Here is a 19,931-nt window from a genome sequence, read left to right as displayed (position 1 = left end):
GAAGACCAATTAATTTCAACATTACATTTTTATTGTCCAACTCTACCGCGCTTGCACAGAGATTACTGGTTAGTTATCGGCTTTTCATTGTTGTTGTGCAATACCAAAACAATGGGCCAGAATTTTCTGGCAAAATAACGGTGAGTTTAATGTGTATGCCGTTATTAGCGTGTAAATCATCCAGCAATTTGTGGCGAGGAAGAGATACCCCATGAGTTGCGAATTGCCACAAACTGCTGGACGATTTGCGTCGCTCCGCTGTTAGTCACCTGACAACGTCAACCTCCCTGTGAGTTTCAAGAAATTGCCGCATTTGCACAATAATTACCAATTAAACATGCTGCAAAAAGTTAGGACTTGTACTTAACGATGTAAGGACCCTTTTAACGATGAGATTTATGTTCCTGCAATGCCACTCAACCTCTCTGGCCCAGAAACAGAACAATTGAAATCGTGGAGTCTCATTCCTGCAGGTAGTAAATTGTTCGTAGAGATTTTTAAAATTTAAAATGTGTTAATTTTTTCTTACTTTTCCTTTCTGTCTCTTTTTTTTCTCTCTTAATCCAATCTTTCTATCCCTCTCTTTAGTTCCCTTTCTGTACCTGATTTGACTCTAATTCCCCCTAACTCCTTACTGATCCTTAAATCTCATTTGTTAAAGAAATATACTGTTGATCCCGTCATTCACCAAAGTCCCAGATGCCCCGTTATCAGCTCACACTTCCAGCAATTTGCAGCACAAAAAATTTTTGAGCTGAAGGACACGGGAAAAAGTCTAATAGGGCACGCTGCGAGATGCCCCCCTCCAGCAAATTCTGGGCTAATGTCACTGACAAAACAAATTTCTGAGACTTGCCATATATGCTTTTGGTGTTAATAGTATTAATTAGCAATTACATTTTTTCTCCGATGTCCAACACATTGAGCCCTTAAAAGTGTTCAATTACAACAGTGAAAGAAGCATTGTGCAGTGAAATGCTACTTAACTTTTCAAGTTCTATGAGTCACTCATTCTTACCTCCAGAAAGAATGATGGCAGCCACAAAGAGAGCCAAATCACTGTCATCCAACTCTAGTGCATTGAACTTCATGGCAAACTCAAACTTAGGCTCCATTATCTCATTAAAAGGTTTCCGCAGGCTTTTCAAAAACTCTCGAGTCATAAAACCATTCCCATAGACTACCAGCAGCCCATCTTTGTTCATAATGGATGCCAACATGGCAAACATGGCTTCATAAACTCCATATTTTAATAGGGTCACTTGATCATTGAGGTCAAGGTTTACAAATTCAGGGATACATTTGGCAAATTCCGTCAGTTCTCTTACTGTTTCCACTGACGTACACTGGCAGCGGTGAAAGATTCTAACTTCAGCTTCTTTGTTCTGGATGCCATTTACTGCTTGCTTTGATACTAGATTCTCCTCTGCCAGGCGTAACGTCTCCATGTCATGAATGACAAAAGGCTGTAAATTTATTATTCAAGAATTAGTAAACATCATAACACTCTCCTGTACCAAGTTCCCAGAACAAAATAAGTTTCCTTAAGAACTTTTAATTACATTTTTCCAATGTATTTTTAAAAGAAAAAAATAGCAGAGACAGTGAAGAATCTAGACAAGTTATGCACAAGAACAGCCAAAGTTCAACTACTCCTCCAAAATAGGTCACATTTTACATTACCTTTATAAATTATAGAAGTTCATGGCAGTGGCTCAGATGATAAATGGGATTTCTAACAGGATCACAGATTAGCATCAGGTTTTATTTTAGGGAAATTAATGCATTTATTAGTCTTGGCCATATTGAAAAAGGAAGGAGAAAAGCTCACCAGTAAGGGATCTCTTTCTCCATATCTTAAGTACATCTCCTGGAAGGAGTGCCACTTACAGCATCAAAGGGAATATGAAGAAATGAAAAGAAGTGAGAGGAAAGACCACCAGGCCTATCAAGCCCACTCGATGGTGAGTCAGCTGATGTTAATTAGCTAGTCTTAAAAGCCAATTACCAGGAAGGAGTATGGATGATTCATTTGGGAAGAAATTAAGTAAACACACATTGACAATGGAAACACAGTTTAGACACTGCCCTTAAATTCTGTAGATGCATCAGAAGCAATGCACTCTGTCTGGGGCCAACTAAATTATTGTTGAAGTAAGCATGGATTTTACATCACAGCAGCAGTAATCAAAATCCATGGCTCTCAGTGGGATGACAAAATATAGAATCATAGAATCATAGAAGTTTATAACATGGAAACAGGCCCTTCGGCCCAACATGTCCTTGTCGCCCAGTTTATACCACTAAGCCAGTCCCAATTGCCTGCACTTGGCCCATATCCCTCTATACCCATCTTACCCATGTAACTGTCCAAATACTTTTTAAAAGACAAAATTGTACCCGACTCTACTACTGCCTCTGGCAGCTCGTTCCAGACACTCACCACCCTTTGAGTGAAAAAATTGCCCCTCTGGACCCTTTTGTATCTCTCCCCTTAAATCTATGCCCCCTCGTTATAGACTCCCCTACCTTTGGGAAAAGATTTTGACTATCTACCTTATCTATGCCCCTCATTATTTTATAGACTTCTATAAGATCACCCCTAAACCTCCTACTCTCCAGGGAAAAAACTCTCAGTCTATCCAACCTCTCCCTATAAGTCAAACCATCAAGTCCCGGTAGCATCCTAGTAAATCTTTTCTGCACTCTTTCTAGTTTAATAATATCCTTTCTATAATAGGGTGACCAGAACTGTACACAGTATTCCAAGTGTGGCCTTACTAATCTCTTGTACAACTTCAACAAGACATCCCAACTCCTGTATTCAATGTTCTGACCAATGAAACCAAGCATGCAGAATGCCTTCTTCACCACCCTATCCACCTGTGACTCCATTTTCAAGGAGCTATGAACCTGTACTCCTAGATCTCTTTGTTCTATAACTCTCCCCAACGCCCTACCATTAACGGAGTAGGTCCTGGCCCGATTCGATCTACCAAAATGCATCACCTCTTTGAATATCAAATTAAAAAGTTCTCAAACTTTTATCTCATTTCTGCAAATTAAGTAAAATGTCACGTTTTTATATATTTTGAGCTGTCACATATTCAATTTGTTCAAAATGCGACCTGGGGTCAGAGATATTGCATCTATTTATAGAATTTTCCACTGCACCTACTACAGAACTTTAAAGACCAAGCTTCAGAACTGTCACTACCTCACCACTCACTGAGTGCTGCACACCCTTTTTTGCCTCATTGTCCAGCTCAAGTTGGGGGGCAAAAGGAGGAGGAGGAAGGATAGTAAAAGTTTGTGGAAGATTATGACGATAATGGTGATGACCATCTCACCCCATGTATCACTGGCACCCTGCCCTCTCCTCGATTTCACCCTTTTCGTCATCTGTCTTCAATATCCTCCATAGACAAAATCCCACCTCAGGATCCAGCAGTACATGTATCATTGTGTGGACTGTTTGATTATCTCAGTGTATATTTACCGTTCTAACATTTAAGGCAAAATTTTAAAAAGCTATTTCCAAAACCAGAAGTCAATATTAATGATTGCAAGCACTGTAAAAGTTTGCTAAAATAAAAACAAAGATTCACAATTAACTACTTAAGCATGATAATACCAGAAGAACTGAATTCAATGTGTGGCAAACCTTTCTTTCCTGGTGTGTTGCAACATGAGTGAACAACTGTAATTGACAGCAGTAAAAGAAAATGAAATTCAAAACCAAAATGAGACCTCATTCACATCGAAGGATATGGGGGGAAGGAACATGTGCTTGCATAGCTGCATTGAGGCACCAATCTCTTCATTTCCATTTGAATGTGGTGTTATTCACTTGTATAAAGAGGTTAAATTAATGAGGAGGAATTACAATTACTTACCGGGATGTTAGCTTTTCCTGTCAAGATTGCTCTGGCTTTGGTCTTGTTCATGTTAAAGTTCTTTAGATAAGCCTCATACATGTGTTTGGCAAGAGATTTCAGATCAGCCATCTGTGAATTCTGTACATCGCGCTCTAGTGTCAGAATCTCCGCTTTTAATTTCTCCTTTTCAGATTGTGGCATTCGACCGAAACGGATGGCTGTGCAGGTAGGAAAAAATGTTTTATTCAATTTCCTCATTTCAGTTCATGCTATCACTCCTCCCTCTTTCCTCCCTTCAGTTCATGCTGCCACTCCTCCCTTCAGTTCATGCTATCACTCCTCCCTCTTTCCTCCCTTCAGTTCATGCTGCCACTCCTCCCTTCAGTTCATGCTGCCACTCCTCCCTTCAGCTCATGCTGCTACTCTTCTCCCTCCCTCCCTCCCACTTCAGTTCATGCTGACACTTCTCCCTTTTCAGTTCATACTGCCACTCTCCTTTCATCCCCAATTCTCTCTGCTACACTCATGTCTCCTCTTCTCAGCACTCCTCAGGCTCATCCATCCCTCCTCAGCACCACCTCCATGCTCCTCCCCACTTCAGCATCATTCCTGGCCTCCCCGTACCTCAACACTACTCCTGGGCTTTCCCACAATCTGCAACACCATTCCTAGTCTTCTGCCTCCTGTTGCTGCTCCAAGTGATTGAACATGACTGCACACTGCGTGAGATTTCCTGAAATCACCAGAATTCCTGCCCACCGTGCAGTAGCATTCAATTTGCCTGGAATAGCAACCTGGGTGCAATAATGACTTTTATCCATAAACACAAACAAGCAGGCAGTGCCCTGAAAATGTTAATATTGACTTGAAACACAAATGGTTGGCATATATGAAAACTGCAACAATGTATCAGAAATTAGCACATGGAAATGGACAAAATCCCAAAATGCATGCAACGATAAGTAAACTTGTTTCGAGTTGTGTTGCCATGAAGAACTGAAGATTATTTTCACAATTATATGTCCAGTGGCATTTCTCACTGGAACTTAGACAATATGTTGTCTGATAAGGACAGGAGGATTAGATGGTATAATGGAGAATGTGTCATTCTAGAGCTATATAGAAATTATAATTAAATTAACATAGGCAACTGGAAATTAGGAAAAAGTTGTATATTAGAAATTTCTTATATAGTTGTAGAGATTGGGAAAAAAGAAAATGACAGTAAAAATAAATTGTGAAATATATCAATTGTAAATTAAAATGTATTTATGTAGTGTATACTTTGTAATTAAAAAGTGAAATATTTTTTCTATAATGTGCATAAATGAAAGAATATAAATTTCCGCAGCATTTTGTATAAATAGTAGTATAAAAAGTATTGAGAATATTATGTTTGTCAGTTTCTCTGGTGACTTGAACTCAAATGTGAAGTTGAATATGTGACGTTTAGAGTGATAAGTTGGGGAGTCATGCTTAATTGGTGGAGAGGTACGAAACATTAGGGGAGAAAAGGGAGGAAACAAGGGAGGGATCGGGTGGGAAAGTGGAGCTGAGGTCAAAGATCAGCCATGATCTGATTGAATGGTGGAGCAGGCTCGAGGGGCCATATGGCCTATTCCTGCCCTTATTTCTTATGTTCTTATGTAAGTGGGCTGTGCACCGGTTGGTAGCTGTAAGTGGAAAAGCGGTTGCGGTGATGAATGGGTGGTAAAAAGGAAGATAGGGGCTCTGGAAAATTTGGTAGCGATAAGTACAGAATAGGTCTGAAATCTGGGCAGGAAATAGGGAGTTTGGCCACATATGTTGAAGAGATAGGTGAGGGTAAGTGTGGGCAGGAAAGGTAAAAATTATGTAACTATTGGGCAGGGAAGTCTCGGCAGATATAATGGTGTGGGCAAATTTTTTTTAAAAAAGCACAGAAGTGGGACCAGGATTAAAAAGAGCACCAATTAAAAAGAAAATAACTGGGAATGGGACTGAAAAACAAAAACACTAGAACTGGCAGTTTAAAAAAAAGCAGAGTGCAGCACAAAAAAAACCTAGATTGATACTTAAAAAAAACAAATACTGAGTGGGAAGATAAACCAAAAGCAGAGCTGTAGTGAAAAAAAGATAGCAAGGAGGAGTCAAAAGGAAACATCAGAGGTATATTTAAAAACAGAAACAGTGGAAGCAACACTAAAAACAATATAGAAATAACGAACGAGACTTAAAAAAATAGCAGGAGCATGATTCAGAAAAGAATACATACAATCAGTTGTGGTAATATAAATATGGCACTATAAATGGTATAAAGTGCTATAAAGGACTTTAAAAAAGATAAATAGTTTTGAGCAAGCAGGACATCCGTAGCCTGTTACAAGCTGAAGCAGAAGCACGTCTTTGATGTTACAGCAAGACATCAGGGAGGCTCTCAAGTGGATGAAGAAACAAGAGGACATCCATGGCCTATTACAAGCCTAACTGTGAGCAGGAGTGGGACACTGATGACACAGTGAGCATCTAGGGAGGCCCACTACCAGGCAAAAGAGGAGCCACGGGGCGGGGGAAGATGGAACAGAAAGGCCTATGCCACCAAAAGCAGCTAATTTTTAATGAAAGGAAGGTGATGGTGGTGTGAGGCATCAGGGAGATGCCTACAAGCGGGCAAAAAAAACAGGCAGCCATATAGAAGGGAGCAGAGGGTCCTGAGGCCCAATGAAAGTGGGGCATTTAAAATTATGAACATAATTTCAGTCAATAAATTAAAAGTTTAAGCATAAATATTTATTTTAAAATAAAAAGTTAAAAGCTTAAATAGAAAATTAAATACTTACCTACTGGAAAATTAGTTAAGAACAAGAGTGATACAGCTGTGAGAAAAAAATTCAGAAATTTGCTCCACACAGTTGTAATTATATCATAACATTGATATTACAAAATTAAATGGGAAGAATTGACATAGCAATTTACAATGGGAAAAGTTGACACAAAAGTGTGACCAAAAGTAATGATAATGGAAGTAAGATTTGTGGATAAAAAGCGCACACCCAATACATGATTTATAATATAATCTAGATATAGCATGTATTACTCATTATGAGCCAGGAGCTGGCTAAGTACCAAAATATGTGTGAACACTTTCCTGCACACTCACTTCGCCCGACTCCCCCATCCTAATTTCATGGGACCTACCTTGGGATATCATTTCTCTAATTGCTTCATAACAGGAGCTAAAAATAAGTTTGAAAAGTACACAAATGATAGCATGCTACATGCTGGCACAAGCAGTGCTTCCCCTCCAACACACACTTGCACATTTTAGCCCTTTTTTCCCCCAACAAGGGAGGAGTATCCAAAGTAGGTACCATTAAAAGCTGAATGAACAGCAAATTGGAAAGTAACAGGAGGCAGACTATTAAGCAAGTGCTTATGTTTGCTACCAGCTGTCTTTCTTTCCTTTCACGTTACAAAACTGTCCCACTTTATAGTACAGAGGACACATGATTCAGTATTAATTGTGTGTACTCCAGCTCTTAGATGGAGAAATAAAATTGAATTTACTTTTGAAAAGTGGGGAATTTAAAATTATGAACTGCCAGAAGTGCTTCAATGTACAAAAATTAGGGCAAATATATTTAATATATTACTGTGCACTACTAAACATTTCCATGTAGCCCACAGGTTCAACTGGGTAATTACGAGGCAATAATCTTTGCCCCAGTATTAATCCATTAAAATAATTATTTCACTGATATGATAACGTAAATCCTTCTCTGCATAAAATTTGGAAAGTATCTGTCATATTAAAATATATTTTATTTCTAAAGCACTAGTTTGCAATCATAAATAGAAAATATTTTAATTATTTAGCAAATGCAGAATGCTGTTGAACTATTTAATTGTATGCAATAAACATTTTGCCTGCATACAAAGCTCTAAATGTATTACTGTGAAAATATTAACTTCTGCAGTATTTACATGTCTTACACTTGCATTTCCAATTGACGTACTTGGAAAATCTTAAACAACCTTCAAATTCACTTTTAAATACAAGGCTCGAAGATCTTGTATTCATGTAAGTGCAATGTCACCTTGCTGAACGAAATTCAAGGGCAATGGCTTGACTAGTGGAAAAGCAAGATAAATAAAGCGAGGCACATGATTCTATCATTCCAATCTATCTCATAGACAGGCCAAACCTACATTACAACATTGTGCAAACTAGCAGCAGAATAAACTTGTAAACAAATACTTTGAGGCTGTTAAGTATACAAGAATTAAGATTATTAGAAACTTTCTCTCTTCAGAGAAATTCAGCCTTATACAACAACAATAAGAACTGATTTTAGTGGCGATGACCCCAGTGAATTTTAGTTGTAAAAAGTACTGGACTCCATACAGAGTAACTCAATTGAATCCCAAGCTTGTCTAACTTTTGAACCTGATCATCTATTGGCAAGTTTCATTAATTCCTCTGACACCTATTTCTTTTAACATCCCAATATAATTTAGATCTACAGTGGAACTTTGATTATTCAATGTGGATAACTGAAATTGACAGATAATTGCACACCCACAAATTTGGCTGGAAAAGATCAAAATCAGGGGATGCAAGAATATATTGATGTATTAATTATTTAAATCTGTTTAGATTGTTTCCTGTATTCACATGACAACTTTTTTTAAATTGCTTTGGGCTCAAGAGAATTAAAATGAAATTCTACAGCCCAGATTTTACTGTACAGGGTATCTAATGCATCTGCCATTAGTTAGACTTGCCTTTTCACATTTAGGTTTTAAAATTTTTTGCATGGCAAGTTGCTGAGAGTGTGAGCTGATAACGTTGCAGCCAGGGAAACAGGGCATCTGGGACCTGAGTGAACAGGGCAAGCAACAGGGTATCTCCTTAACCAATCAGATTGAAGGATTGTGAAATAAACAGTGCAAGGACTGAGAGAAGTGTAAATTAAAGTGGGTGAATTCAATGTGAAATCAGATACAGAGAAAGAAATAGAGAGGGAAAGGAAGATTGGATTAAGAGAGAGAGAAAAAAAACAGAAAGTAAAAAAAAAAGTTTAAAATTTTACATTTTTAAAATCTCCAACAAAATACCTGAAGGAATGAAACGCCACACTTGTAATAGCTAATTTTCAGTGCCAACAAGGCAGTAATTAAAACTTATCACGTCGTTAATAGGGTACTTAGGCTTGAAATGACAAGGCTTAACTTTCTGTGGTGAGTTTAGTTCGTATCTACTGCCATATACAGCAACTTCACACCACTTAATGCATGTCAACGGTGAGGCAGAGAGCAAGTTGCCATTTTCACGAAGCTAACAGCGGAGTGGCTCAACTCAGACAGCAACTTTTAGATATTTGCGTTTAACCATGCATCTGCTCCTCACCTGAAGTTGCTGTACCATTTGCACATAAATATCAGCGAGCGACATTAGTCTCACCGCTATTTTGAGAGCAAAATCAGAACCTACATTTTTCTGCAAAATCAGAACTGTAAACTCTCCGCTGTAACCTGTTACATCCAAAAATCTGAAAGGCTAGAACCATAAAATTAATTCAAAGTGAAGGACATTGAATACTCCCAGCTGTAATGTCTTGTCATTTTAAAAGACTAACTTCAGAACAAACTGCAGCATAGTACAAGTTTGAGCAAACAGGCCTTTCAAAGCAGTTGATATTTACCTACCTGCATTCCCTTTAAAAATGTCTAATTAAATAAAATGCCATGGGCCCCACACAGGCCTCCTTCATAAAATCAGTCAAACATCCCAATACAATATCTGCATGCTTGATTTACTGATTGGATAAACATATTGGTCTTGCAGGATTCTCAACTTGACGCAGCCCAAAGCCTACTGGTCTGGTTTGTGAATAATCACAAATACAGATAATAATTGGGTGCACTGGGGTTCTACTGTATGTCTATATCTATTACTTAAATGTAGCACAATTAATTAATTTAAACCCTGATTGCAGAAACAGAGAACTTAAAATACCAAGCTTGTAAACCTCCAACTTGTTAATCTCCTGAAGCAAGGAACAACCACAGGTAAAGCTTCTCAGACAACATTTTGATTTTTTTTCTCCCACTTTGATAATTGAGCAGAGCTTCAGGTTATTAATTGAATTTACAGGGCTGTGAGGAAAGACCAGGGGAGTGTGACTAATTGGATAGCTCTTTCAAAAACGTGGCACAGGCACATTGGGCCAAATGGCCTCCTTAAAAGGCTGTTTCACACCTTAATTGAAGGATTTGTTAAATTGGTATAGCAGATTTGTGAGGAGGTTAAACATTGAATTTGCTGTTCAGAACAGAACTCTGTTCAATATTTATTAATTCAAAGCTGTTCTTACAAAGGGTATTTCACCTATTCTAGTCTTTCGTAATGTATATATACTTATTTATTGTAATTTTACTATTTTCCATTTTGTGTTTCATATTATTTAGTTCCAAATGAAAATATTTGTTGCTTTGGGGACAGATCAGAGTAGTGACATTAGTTTTGCATTACTCTAGCAAAGAGCTGGCATAGACATAATTGGCCGAATGGCCTCCTTCTGTGCTGTAAACTTCTATGATTTTATAGTCTATAAACCTTTAGTCTATGGCATGATAGCCATCATTTCAAAGAGAGGTACTGTAGTTTAACATAAGATTATGTTAAATCCAGTAAGCAAATGGAGTAATGTTTACCCCTGGTGTAACCTCAGTGAAGAAACAGTATAGAAAAGGTACAATTTCCAGATTGTAGGGGACGTGGTCCATTTAATGTAACCACTGTTTGACCACTGAGAGGGTAGTTATATGAAAACACGAAATTGTAACTTCCGTAGAATCCATACTTCCCTTTATAATGCTGTCCTTTTTAGGATATTTAAAAGCTTCTTAGAACTATTGGCATTGTATTAATTATCTTTTTCTTTGCAAATTTTCATCCCTCTGAAAAAATTCCCTTCCAACAACTTCAAGTCAGAAGTTTGTGGGTTCAAGTCCCACTCTGGCATTGAATACATAATCTAGGCTGACACTACAGTACATACTGAGCCAATATTGCATTGCCAGAGGTGCCGTCCTTCAATCGAGAGGCTAAAGATCCCATGAGACAATTTGAAGACAAATAGGGAGCTCTTCCAGTGCCCTGACCCACATTCTTCCCTCAACCAAGACACCAAAGACAGATCAATTGTTCATTTATCTCATTGCTCTTTCTGGGATCATATTATCTACAAAATGGCTGCTGGGTTTGCCATCATCACAGCAGTCACTATACAAGCTAGGACATTTTAGTGCATTAGTGGTGCATACATGGCGCAAGAAATTTTCTAAGCCTGGAAAATCAGGTGGAAGTCATTTTTGCTTGCTGTAAACCTTTAAAACAATTCCCCCCGAGTTCCCTCACACTTTTTTGTAGCCTTCCCATGCTCCACCCACTGAAGCCCCACTGGCCTCATTTACATATATCAGAGTGAGAGCCAGCGGCATAGCAGTTGTGTGATTCTTGGGTTTGCACTGCTAATGCACTCTGGGTAAGTCACTGAGATTTATACGGCATATCAGCTGCTTGGATCACCTGATCAAGGCAGAAGAGAAAAGTTTGTAAGCATGAAGAGTCTAGAGAGTTTATACACTCAATTCTAGTTTAGAAATGATTTTGTTATTAAAAGGCTTTGTTTTGCTTTTATCACTACAAATACCCATATGTGCTTATGATTGCTTCTCACAGAATCAGCCCATTGGAAGATTTTTGGATCCCCGCCACTTCACCCACAGTGAGGGCTTCTCAGGAGCAGGTATGGTATTCCCTGTAGGCCTACCATTGTATGCCATTATCATGGAGGAGGAAGAGCAGCAAGGATGGAGCTAAGGAAAGTCAGGCACGCTGCACTTCATTCTGTCCCCCAATGCCTTTAGAGCTGCAGTCTGAGCTTTTGTGAAGGTGGAGGCGCCAACTGGTCCCTGGCAACTTTTTAGCTGGAAAGTAAGGAGGTTGCAGCCTTCCAGGTATATACTGGCAGCATAGGTACTACAAGGACCTCTGATGAGCTGTGGATAAGAAAAGTTCAGTTCACCAAAAAGGAAAGGGAGCATCTCTGAGACCTGCCGTAGGAAGACCTCCAGCCAAGCCCGTCTGCCTGCTCTTTCGGTGACTATGAAGGTGACCATCAACCTCAACTTCTATGACACAGGGTTATTTCAGGCAGCCATGGGGCACTCTCTGTAACATCACCAAAGGAACAGTAAGGGCATGCATTTGTCAGGTTACTGATGCCCTTTACATGAGAACGGGCTATTCATTACCTCCCAGACCACTTCAAAGAGAATCAAATAAATGGATAGCTCCTGGGCAACAAAGCATAATCCCATAGCTAATGACCCCAGTCAGAATGGCATGAACAACAGCAGAGGAGTGGTACAACGAGGCACATGCCTTTACGAGGCTGATCTTGAGGTGTTTAAAAACACACTTTCACCGCCTGGACAGGTCAGGAGGGGATCTGCAGTGTTCTCCTCATTGGGTGTCTAGAATAGTTATAGCCTGCTGTGCCCTTCACAACTTTGCACTTCAGGAAGATTTGCACTTTGACATGGCTGAGGAGGAGGCCCTTTCTCTGTTGGACCATCTGGATGACCTGTACTCAGAGGAGTCCTCAATGACTGCTGCAAGGAGCATCAGAGGACAAATCATTTGGGAAGTCTTCTCCTGTATAACACAGTTTATCTTTGACACCACAGCCTGACCTTCTCCCCCATGCAAATAGACACATTCCCTCAATCCACTACAACACGACAACAGATTAGTCCCTCTTTGCCTCCACATGACTGTGCCAATAATGATTACCTGAGTGATTAAGTCGGCACCAAATGAGTGCACTTTTTTCTGTATAACTGGAATTTCCATGTATAACAAAGCGCCATGTCAGTGCAGTCTATTTTAATACAATAATTGCAAAGTACACACGATCACCCTATTCTTTCCCAACACTGTATTTCCCCTGGGTGCCTACATATGCCTTTCTATCACCTTATGCTCCTTATAAGTGCAACCCGAGGGCCAGCATTGCAGGAAGTTAGTTCCTCAAGCAGTACACAAGAGTCATGGGACTGAGGCAGCCCTCGTCTCAGGTCAGCTTGCTTCTGAGCAACTTGGTGTCGTCTGCCACATTCCACTGGCCTGAGGGAGAAGACTGGTGGCCCGGTTTGTGCTGCTGTCCTGAGATATGGTGGAATCAGGCAGTTGGACACCAGTTGTCACCATTCCACTGGATCTTGGATCTGTGGCCCTAATGATCAGCAGAATGGCTGGTCTAATGCAGCTATCAGATCCTGAAAGTCCCAAGACAGTGTTCACCCCCTGTCTGGAAATTAAGATGCACGCTGCACTCCATTCTGTCCCCCAATGCCTTTAGAGCTGCAGTCTGAGCTTTTGTGAAGGTGGAGGCGCCAACTGGTCCCTGGCCACTTTTTAAGCTGGGAAGCTGCTGCAGATTGCAATGAAGGTGCCAGCAAGGAAGAGAACCCTTGTGACGTTGCCGCAAATGGACAGCTGTACACACGAGAGTAATGCTCTAGCTCCTCCTCCCTGCTGCTCCTCCTCCTCTTTATCATTATGTTCCTCTTCTTCTGCTCCCCATTGCTGTGGAAGATCTACACGAAAGGAGGATAGAAGCTAAGAATGGGTGACCATTTCTCCCTTGGAATTAAGGAGAGAGAGAATGGGGTGAAAGGTTAAGTTTGCGTGATGCTTCACTGATACCAGGGCAACAGAATAGATGCTCAGTCAGTAAACTGGTGCTGTCAAGATGCCGCTGACATCACCATCTCTCACAGCAAGAGTCAAGTGAGTCCCCATTAGCTCCATGGCCTTCTCCTCAAAGGGGGTTAGGGGTTTAAAAGATGAGGACACTCCCTTCTGTGGCGTGCCATTAGCAGGCATTGTGTACCAATTTGTTTTGCAAGAAGATAAAGTAAATGAGGGTAAACAGTTGAGGAATGTGTGCCAAGAGGCATGGGAGAACGGAAGACAGACATTTTGTGGTATGAAGCTATTAAAGTGAAGGATGGGGTTTTGGGGTTGAGCATGCAAGCAATTGGTGTTAGAGGAGCTGTGTAGTCATAGTGCAGGATTCCAAGTTAGAGCTGCCCTTAACCAGAATGCACTGTGAAGGGTTAGTTGTACAAGTGTTGCTTTAAGGGGGTGAAGAGTGTGTTGGTGCCTAAGGTGGGCAAGGAAGAAAAAGGGAGTGTGTCCAGTGTATTACCTTGCCAGCCCTGACGAGGTTGTTGAACCTTTTGCAGCACTGGGGGTGAGGGAGTTGGCAGTCAGTGCTAGAGCCACCTCCCTCCAGGTGGCATAAGTTACATTCCTGGCAGGCTTAGTGGCACCCACACCCAGGAGTCTGTGCCTCCTGCTTTCACTTTCCTCCAGGAGGGCTTGGAGGTCTGCATCTGTATAGTTGCGTATTCTTCTCCTGGATGGGGCCATGCCCTGCTGCCCTCTGGTTCCTTGAGTTTTTATTATTCTGTACAAATATATAAAGAAATATTGCTAAGACATAGTGAAATTATTTGAGGGTAAAGTGAAAGAGCCAAGCACTGTTCCTTTCTTCCTTTTTGTCCCTCAGGCTGCTGCTGAAGAGTGAAATTTGAACAGTGTTTTTAAAGGCCACACAGGAGTTTCCATGCAGTTCAGCTGCTAAATCTGTTTTACACGGGTTTTATGCCAACAATTACACCAATGGGTGCGCAAACGAGGAGACCCAGGAAACCTATGTGTAAGCCCCTCTACAGGCTTCCAGCAGGCACAAACTTTTTTTCCCCAATGATGCAACAGTGTCGTAACTCATTTGGAGGACATTCACCCAGCCCCCCCACGAGTGTTGGCACATTATGTTACTGTATGGGGCATGACAGCCCAACGCTGATACCGTCTGCAACGAATGTCAACTGCTCCCTCTCCTCAGGCATTGTTCCCCTCTCTAAAAAGCTTAATTAATGCCCCTTTATTCTTTCCAAATAGCCTTCCTCCCTAAGATTTTGGAATGTGTCACCACCACCCAACACTGTGCCCACCTCTCTCTCCATTCCCTGTTCAAATCTCTTTAGTCCGGTTCCCATCCGATCCACGGCAGAGTGCGCTGATCAAAGTCGAAACGTACTTCCTTGACCCTGCTTTCAGTCACCTTCTTGTATTATGTAATAAGATAGGGTTAATTAGTAATCTCACAGCAAAAGAGCTTCTGGGGAAGAGTGATCATAATATGATAAACTTCACATTGAGTTTGAAAGTAACGTACTTAAGTCAGAAATGAGACTCTTAAACTTAAATAAAGCCAATTACATAGGTATGGGGGGCGAGTTGTCAAAGGTAGATTGGGAAATTAAATTAAAGGGTTTGACAGTTGAAAAGCAATGGCAAACATTTTTTTAAAATTTCAATATTCTCAACAAGTACACATTCCATTGAGAAATAAAAACTCCACGGGACAAGTGATCCACCCATGGCTAACTAAAGAAGTTAAGGAGAGTATTAGATTGAAAAAAGAGGCCTATAATGTTGCCAAGAAAAGTAATAAGCCTGGGGGGATTGGGAGAGTTTTAGAAACCAACAAAGGACAACCCAAAAAAAAAAATCGATAAAAAGGGAGAAAATAGAATTTGAAAGTAAACTAGCAAGAAATATAAAAACGGATTGTAAGAGCTTCTACAAATGTGTAAAAAGAGAGCCCCAAAAGTAAACGTTGGTCCCTTAGAGGCCGAGACAGGAGAAATTATAATGGGGAAATCAGGAAATGGCAGATGCGTTAAACAAATATTTTGCATCTGTCTTCACAGTAGAAGACACAAAAAGCATACCAAAAATAGTGGGGAACCGAGGAGCAAATGAGATTGAAATTAATATCACTAGAGAAAATGTACTGGACAAACTAATGGGACCAAAAGCCGACAAATCCCATGGCCTACATCCTAGGGTTCTAAAAGAGGTGGCTGCAGAGATAGCGGATGCATTGGTTATGATCTTCCAAAATTCCCTATATTCTGGAACGGTCCCAGTGGACTGGAAGTTAGCAAATGTTACCCCGCTAGTCAAGAAGGGAGGGAGAGAGCAAACAGGGAACTACAGGCCAGTTAACCTGACATCGGTGGTCAGGAAAATGCTGGAATACGTTATTAAGAAAGTGGTAACAGGGCACTTAGAACATCATAATATGATTAGGCAGAGTCAACATGGTTTTATGAAAGGGAAATTGTGTTTGACAAATTTATTAGAGTTTTTTGAGGATGTAACTAGGAGTAAGATAAAGGGGAACCAGTGGATGTAGAATATTTGGATTTTCAAAAGGCATTCGATAAGGTGCCACATAAAAGGTTGTTACACAAGGTAAGGGCTCATGGGGTTGGGGGTAATATATTAGCATGGATAGAGGATTGGTTAAAGGACAGAAAACAGAGAGTAGAGATAAACGGGTCATTCTCAGGTTAGCAGGCTGTAGTTAGCGGGGTGCCGCAAGGATCGGTGCTTGGGCCTCAGCTATTTACAATCTATATTAATGACTTAGATGAAGGGACCGAGTGTAATGTATCCTAGTTTGCTGACGATACAAAGCTAGGTGGAAAGTAAGCTGTGAGGAAGACACAAAGGGTTCGATTTTAAAATGGAACTGTGGATGTGTTGGGGGCCAGGGGGGAGAAAGAGAATCAGGATTTCCAGGAGCGGGCAGAAATCCCGGCTCCAAAACACCTAAGAACGCGCACGACCCAGAGTCAACTGGATGCGCGCGCCGTTCCCGAACCCAGAAGTCCCTCCGGCTTTACGATATTTAAACAAGGAATTCAAGTACTTAAAGTACTTGAAATGTACATAAATCGAATTAAGAGTGAAAGCAAGTGATTTCAATGTGGTCTCAGCGTGTTTCCCGTGCTTTGTGAAACATGCAATGGGGAACGAGTCGTGTTTCAGCCGGCAGCCATTTGGACATTTAAATCTCTGTTTGACAGATGGGGATAAAAGGCGAGTTGTTGCAGCAGGGCACTCAGTTCTCTCAGACAAAAGTTTGGCTGGGAGATCTTTGTGTTAGGCTGAAAATTCTTGGTTTCCACTTAGAATTGTTCTGTTTACACATCTTTAACAACTTTTCGGACCCCCTCAAACTGACACCATCAGAATGGGGGGGGCGCGATGGCTGCATTCACCAGTATATCAGAGGACGAGGAACATCACCATCCTCACCAGGCATGGCGTGCACTCCCGCCGCTTGTAGCTCCACAACACAGTGCTGCGCCACAGGCACCTCCACAAGAGCACAGAGGGGAACAACAGAAGGAGTTATGTCGCAGGAGGCACTACCCTCATAAGAGGGTCTACAGACCAAGGCTCAGCTTCCTGGACCTCTCTGAGGAGCAGTGCGTATGGATGCTGAGAGTGAGTTGCCAGGTGATCGCAGACATCTGCAGCCTCCTTCATGCTGAGCTCCTCCCGGCTGGGCCTGGCAACCTCTCATTATCTGTTGCTGTTAAAGTGACCACTGCCCTCAACTTCTTCACCTCCGGATCATTCCAGGGTGCCACTGGTGACATCGCCGGGGTACCTCAGTTGCCTGCACACAAGTGCGTACGGCAGGTCACCAACGGCTTGTTTCGCAGAGCCTCGCAATACGTCAACTTCCCCATGGACGACCTCAGCGAGACGGAGAGGACAGTAGGATTCCACTCTGTGGCTGGCTTCCCACGTGTATAGGGCGCAATTGACTGCACCCATATAGCAATCTGCGCACCTCCACATGAACCAGGACTGTTCATCAACAGAAAGGGGTATCACTCCATCAACGCTCAGCTCATTTTTGACCACCGCAAAAGATGTCTTCACGTGTGCGCCAGATTCCCTGGCAGCTGCCATGATTCGTTCCTTCTGAGGGAATCCAACATCCCGGGCCTCTTCCATGCACTGAACACTCTTAAGGGCTGGCTCCTCAGAGACAAGGAATACCCCCTGCCACATGTGGCTCATGACACCTCTGAGGAACCCCATCAGCGAGCAACAGCATCAATACGACGACATCCACATTGCCACCAGGTCTATAACTGAACATGCAATAGGACTGCTGGAGATGCGATTTTGGTGCCTCGATCGTTCTGGGGGAGCACTTCAATACGCACCAGCGAGAGTGGGTCGCATTATAGTAGTGTCCTGCACCACATGGCACAACAGAAAGGAGTATCGGTTGATGAGGCCCCATCCACTCATCCACATCTGCCATCCACATTGAGGAGGAGAAGCAGGAGCGGGAGCAGGAGGAGGAACCCATGGGCAGAGCAGCAGCTCACCTGGCTGCTTGTGAGGCCAGGGAGTCACTCATACGTGAACGGTTCTTGTAAGATCAGAAAGTGAGAAGAATCCAGTCCTCACACCACCTGGAAAGAGCAGTGCCAACACCAGCCCCCCACCCCACCCCACACAAAACAGTCCTGCAACTACACTTACACCCAGTGTAAAGTGATCCACTGGGTGTCATCAAGTGTCGCCGTTCATGATGAAGCACATGAAAGGGCGCTATCACAAAAGCCAGTCAAGAATGGGCAAGACGTGATAGTAGTGATGAGAATGATAACATTTAACGTGACTAACGAAAACCAAATATAAATGATAAATATGACTGCTCTACCTGCATCCGTGCAGGAGCCGACTCAGCCACCTGGAGAGGAGGCAGCATTGTGGGTACTGGTTAAGAGGGGGCAACGGGTGAGATGTAGGAGCGCTTTGAGTGGCATCCCCACTTCCATGTCCCCTTTCACCATCATCCGTCTCCTGGACTAGGCCCACATCACTCCTACCAACCTGCTGGACAACAGTTTGGAGGATATGTATGATACCTCGGAAGTCCAATTGTAAAGTTTCTGTCTGCCTGTTTAAGGCGGCAGAATGTTGTGAGTCCGAACGGCCATTGTTAGGAGCTGAATGGACTCATTTGCGAGCCGTGCTTGAAGCTCAATGGAGGCTAGTCTTCTCTCCATCACAGACATTCCCGCAGTTACCCGCAACACTATCTCAGACAGTTGCTCACGACCCTGTGACACTAACTCAGAGATTCCTTCACGTACTTGTGCCACCATTCCACTAATGCAGGAGTTGGACTCCTCCATTCTCTGCGCTATTGTGGAGAGTGTGCATGGCACCTGTTCCAGTACCTCACAAATGTGCTGCTGTCCCTCGATCATTCTCCCTTTAAAGAATGGCGCCCGGGGTTCAGCATCTGCATCTAGCTGAGCAGAGCCTGGAGGAGTGTGCCCACTGACGCGGACTCTCCACAGCTGCCCCTGCCACCAGTGTCTGTTCGTGCTCGCTTGTATGTGGTGGCTCACCAGGTGCTAACCCAACTAACTGACTAATAAGACCCACTGAGGTGTGAGTATCTGCTCTGGTGGATGGCTCGCTGAGATGTGACTGTGCGCCCTCAGAGGCCTGGAGCTCCTCTGAGGAATCACTCTCTGCGGTCACTGCGGTCACTGAAGGGCCTGTAAGAGAACAGAAGGCAATATTAAGCATCACCACAGATGTGTCATGTTGCGATGAGCATACTGAAGTGTTCAACATGCCAATCAGTGTTAACATCAATTCATGTTGTGTGTGATGAATATTCAAGTTGTGTCACCAGACGTTTGTGGGGTTCCAGTCTCGGCGTCCCCGATAGACAGGCACTTGAGGGTGCGGCTGATCTGCAGGGCCTCCTCCTCCGCGTCTGTGAGGACCACTATTTGTTGTGGCCCCCCTCCAGTTCTGTTGCGTGCATTTTGCGCTCTCTTCTCCTACAAGGGGAGAAAGTGTAGACGTGTGAGTGAGTGATGGTGAAGTGACCAACCGGTGAATGCATTGCTTTGGGTGAGGTTGACCATGAAAGAGATGCATCAGAGGGTGAGTATGAGACAGAGACATCACATTGGATCAGGATTGGGGTGAGTGGTAGTGGTGGGGTCACAAATGGGGAGGTGAGGAAGTGCTCAGGTAAGTTGAGGATGAGCCTTAAATGGGTGTGTGGAATGATGTGATGGAGTAGT

The 19,931-nt window shown here is 42.4% G+C and overlaps 1 protein-coding gene across 4 annotated transcripts in view; it reads right to left on the bottom strand.

Moving 5' to 3' along the window:
- pparab (peroxisome proliferator-activated receptor alpha b) overlaps positions 1 to 19,931 on the bottom strand; it is a 135,289-nt gene that overhangs the window by 40,349 nt on the left and 75,009 nt on the right. For 2 of the 4 annotated variants that reach the window (XM_067999746.1, XM_067999745.1), the window contains 2 exons: positions 3,897 to 4,096; positions 1,019 to 1,466 (listed from right to left, as the gene is read on the bottom strand). In XM_067999746.1, coding sequence (XP_067855847.1) covers positions 1,019 to 1,466; positions 3,897 to 4,096 — 648 coding nt within the window. The remainder of the gene's footprint in view (positions 1 to 1,018; positions 1,467 to 3,896; positions 4,097 to 19,931) is intronic. The other 2 variants (XM_067999747.1, XM_067999748.1) reach the window with 2 other exon arrangements.

Source organism: Heptranchias perlo, chromosome 18 (genome assembly GCF_035084215.1).
Source record: "Heptranchias perlo isolate sHepPer1 chromosome 18, sHepPer1.hap1, whole genome shotgun sequence".
In the NCBI taxonomy this organism is placed as follows: domain Eukaryota; kingdom Metazoa; phylum Chordata; class Chondrichthyes; order Hexanchiformes; family Hexanchidae; genus Heptranchias; species Heptranchias perlo.
This window is presented reverse-complemented; position numbering and strand designations above follow the sequence as displayed.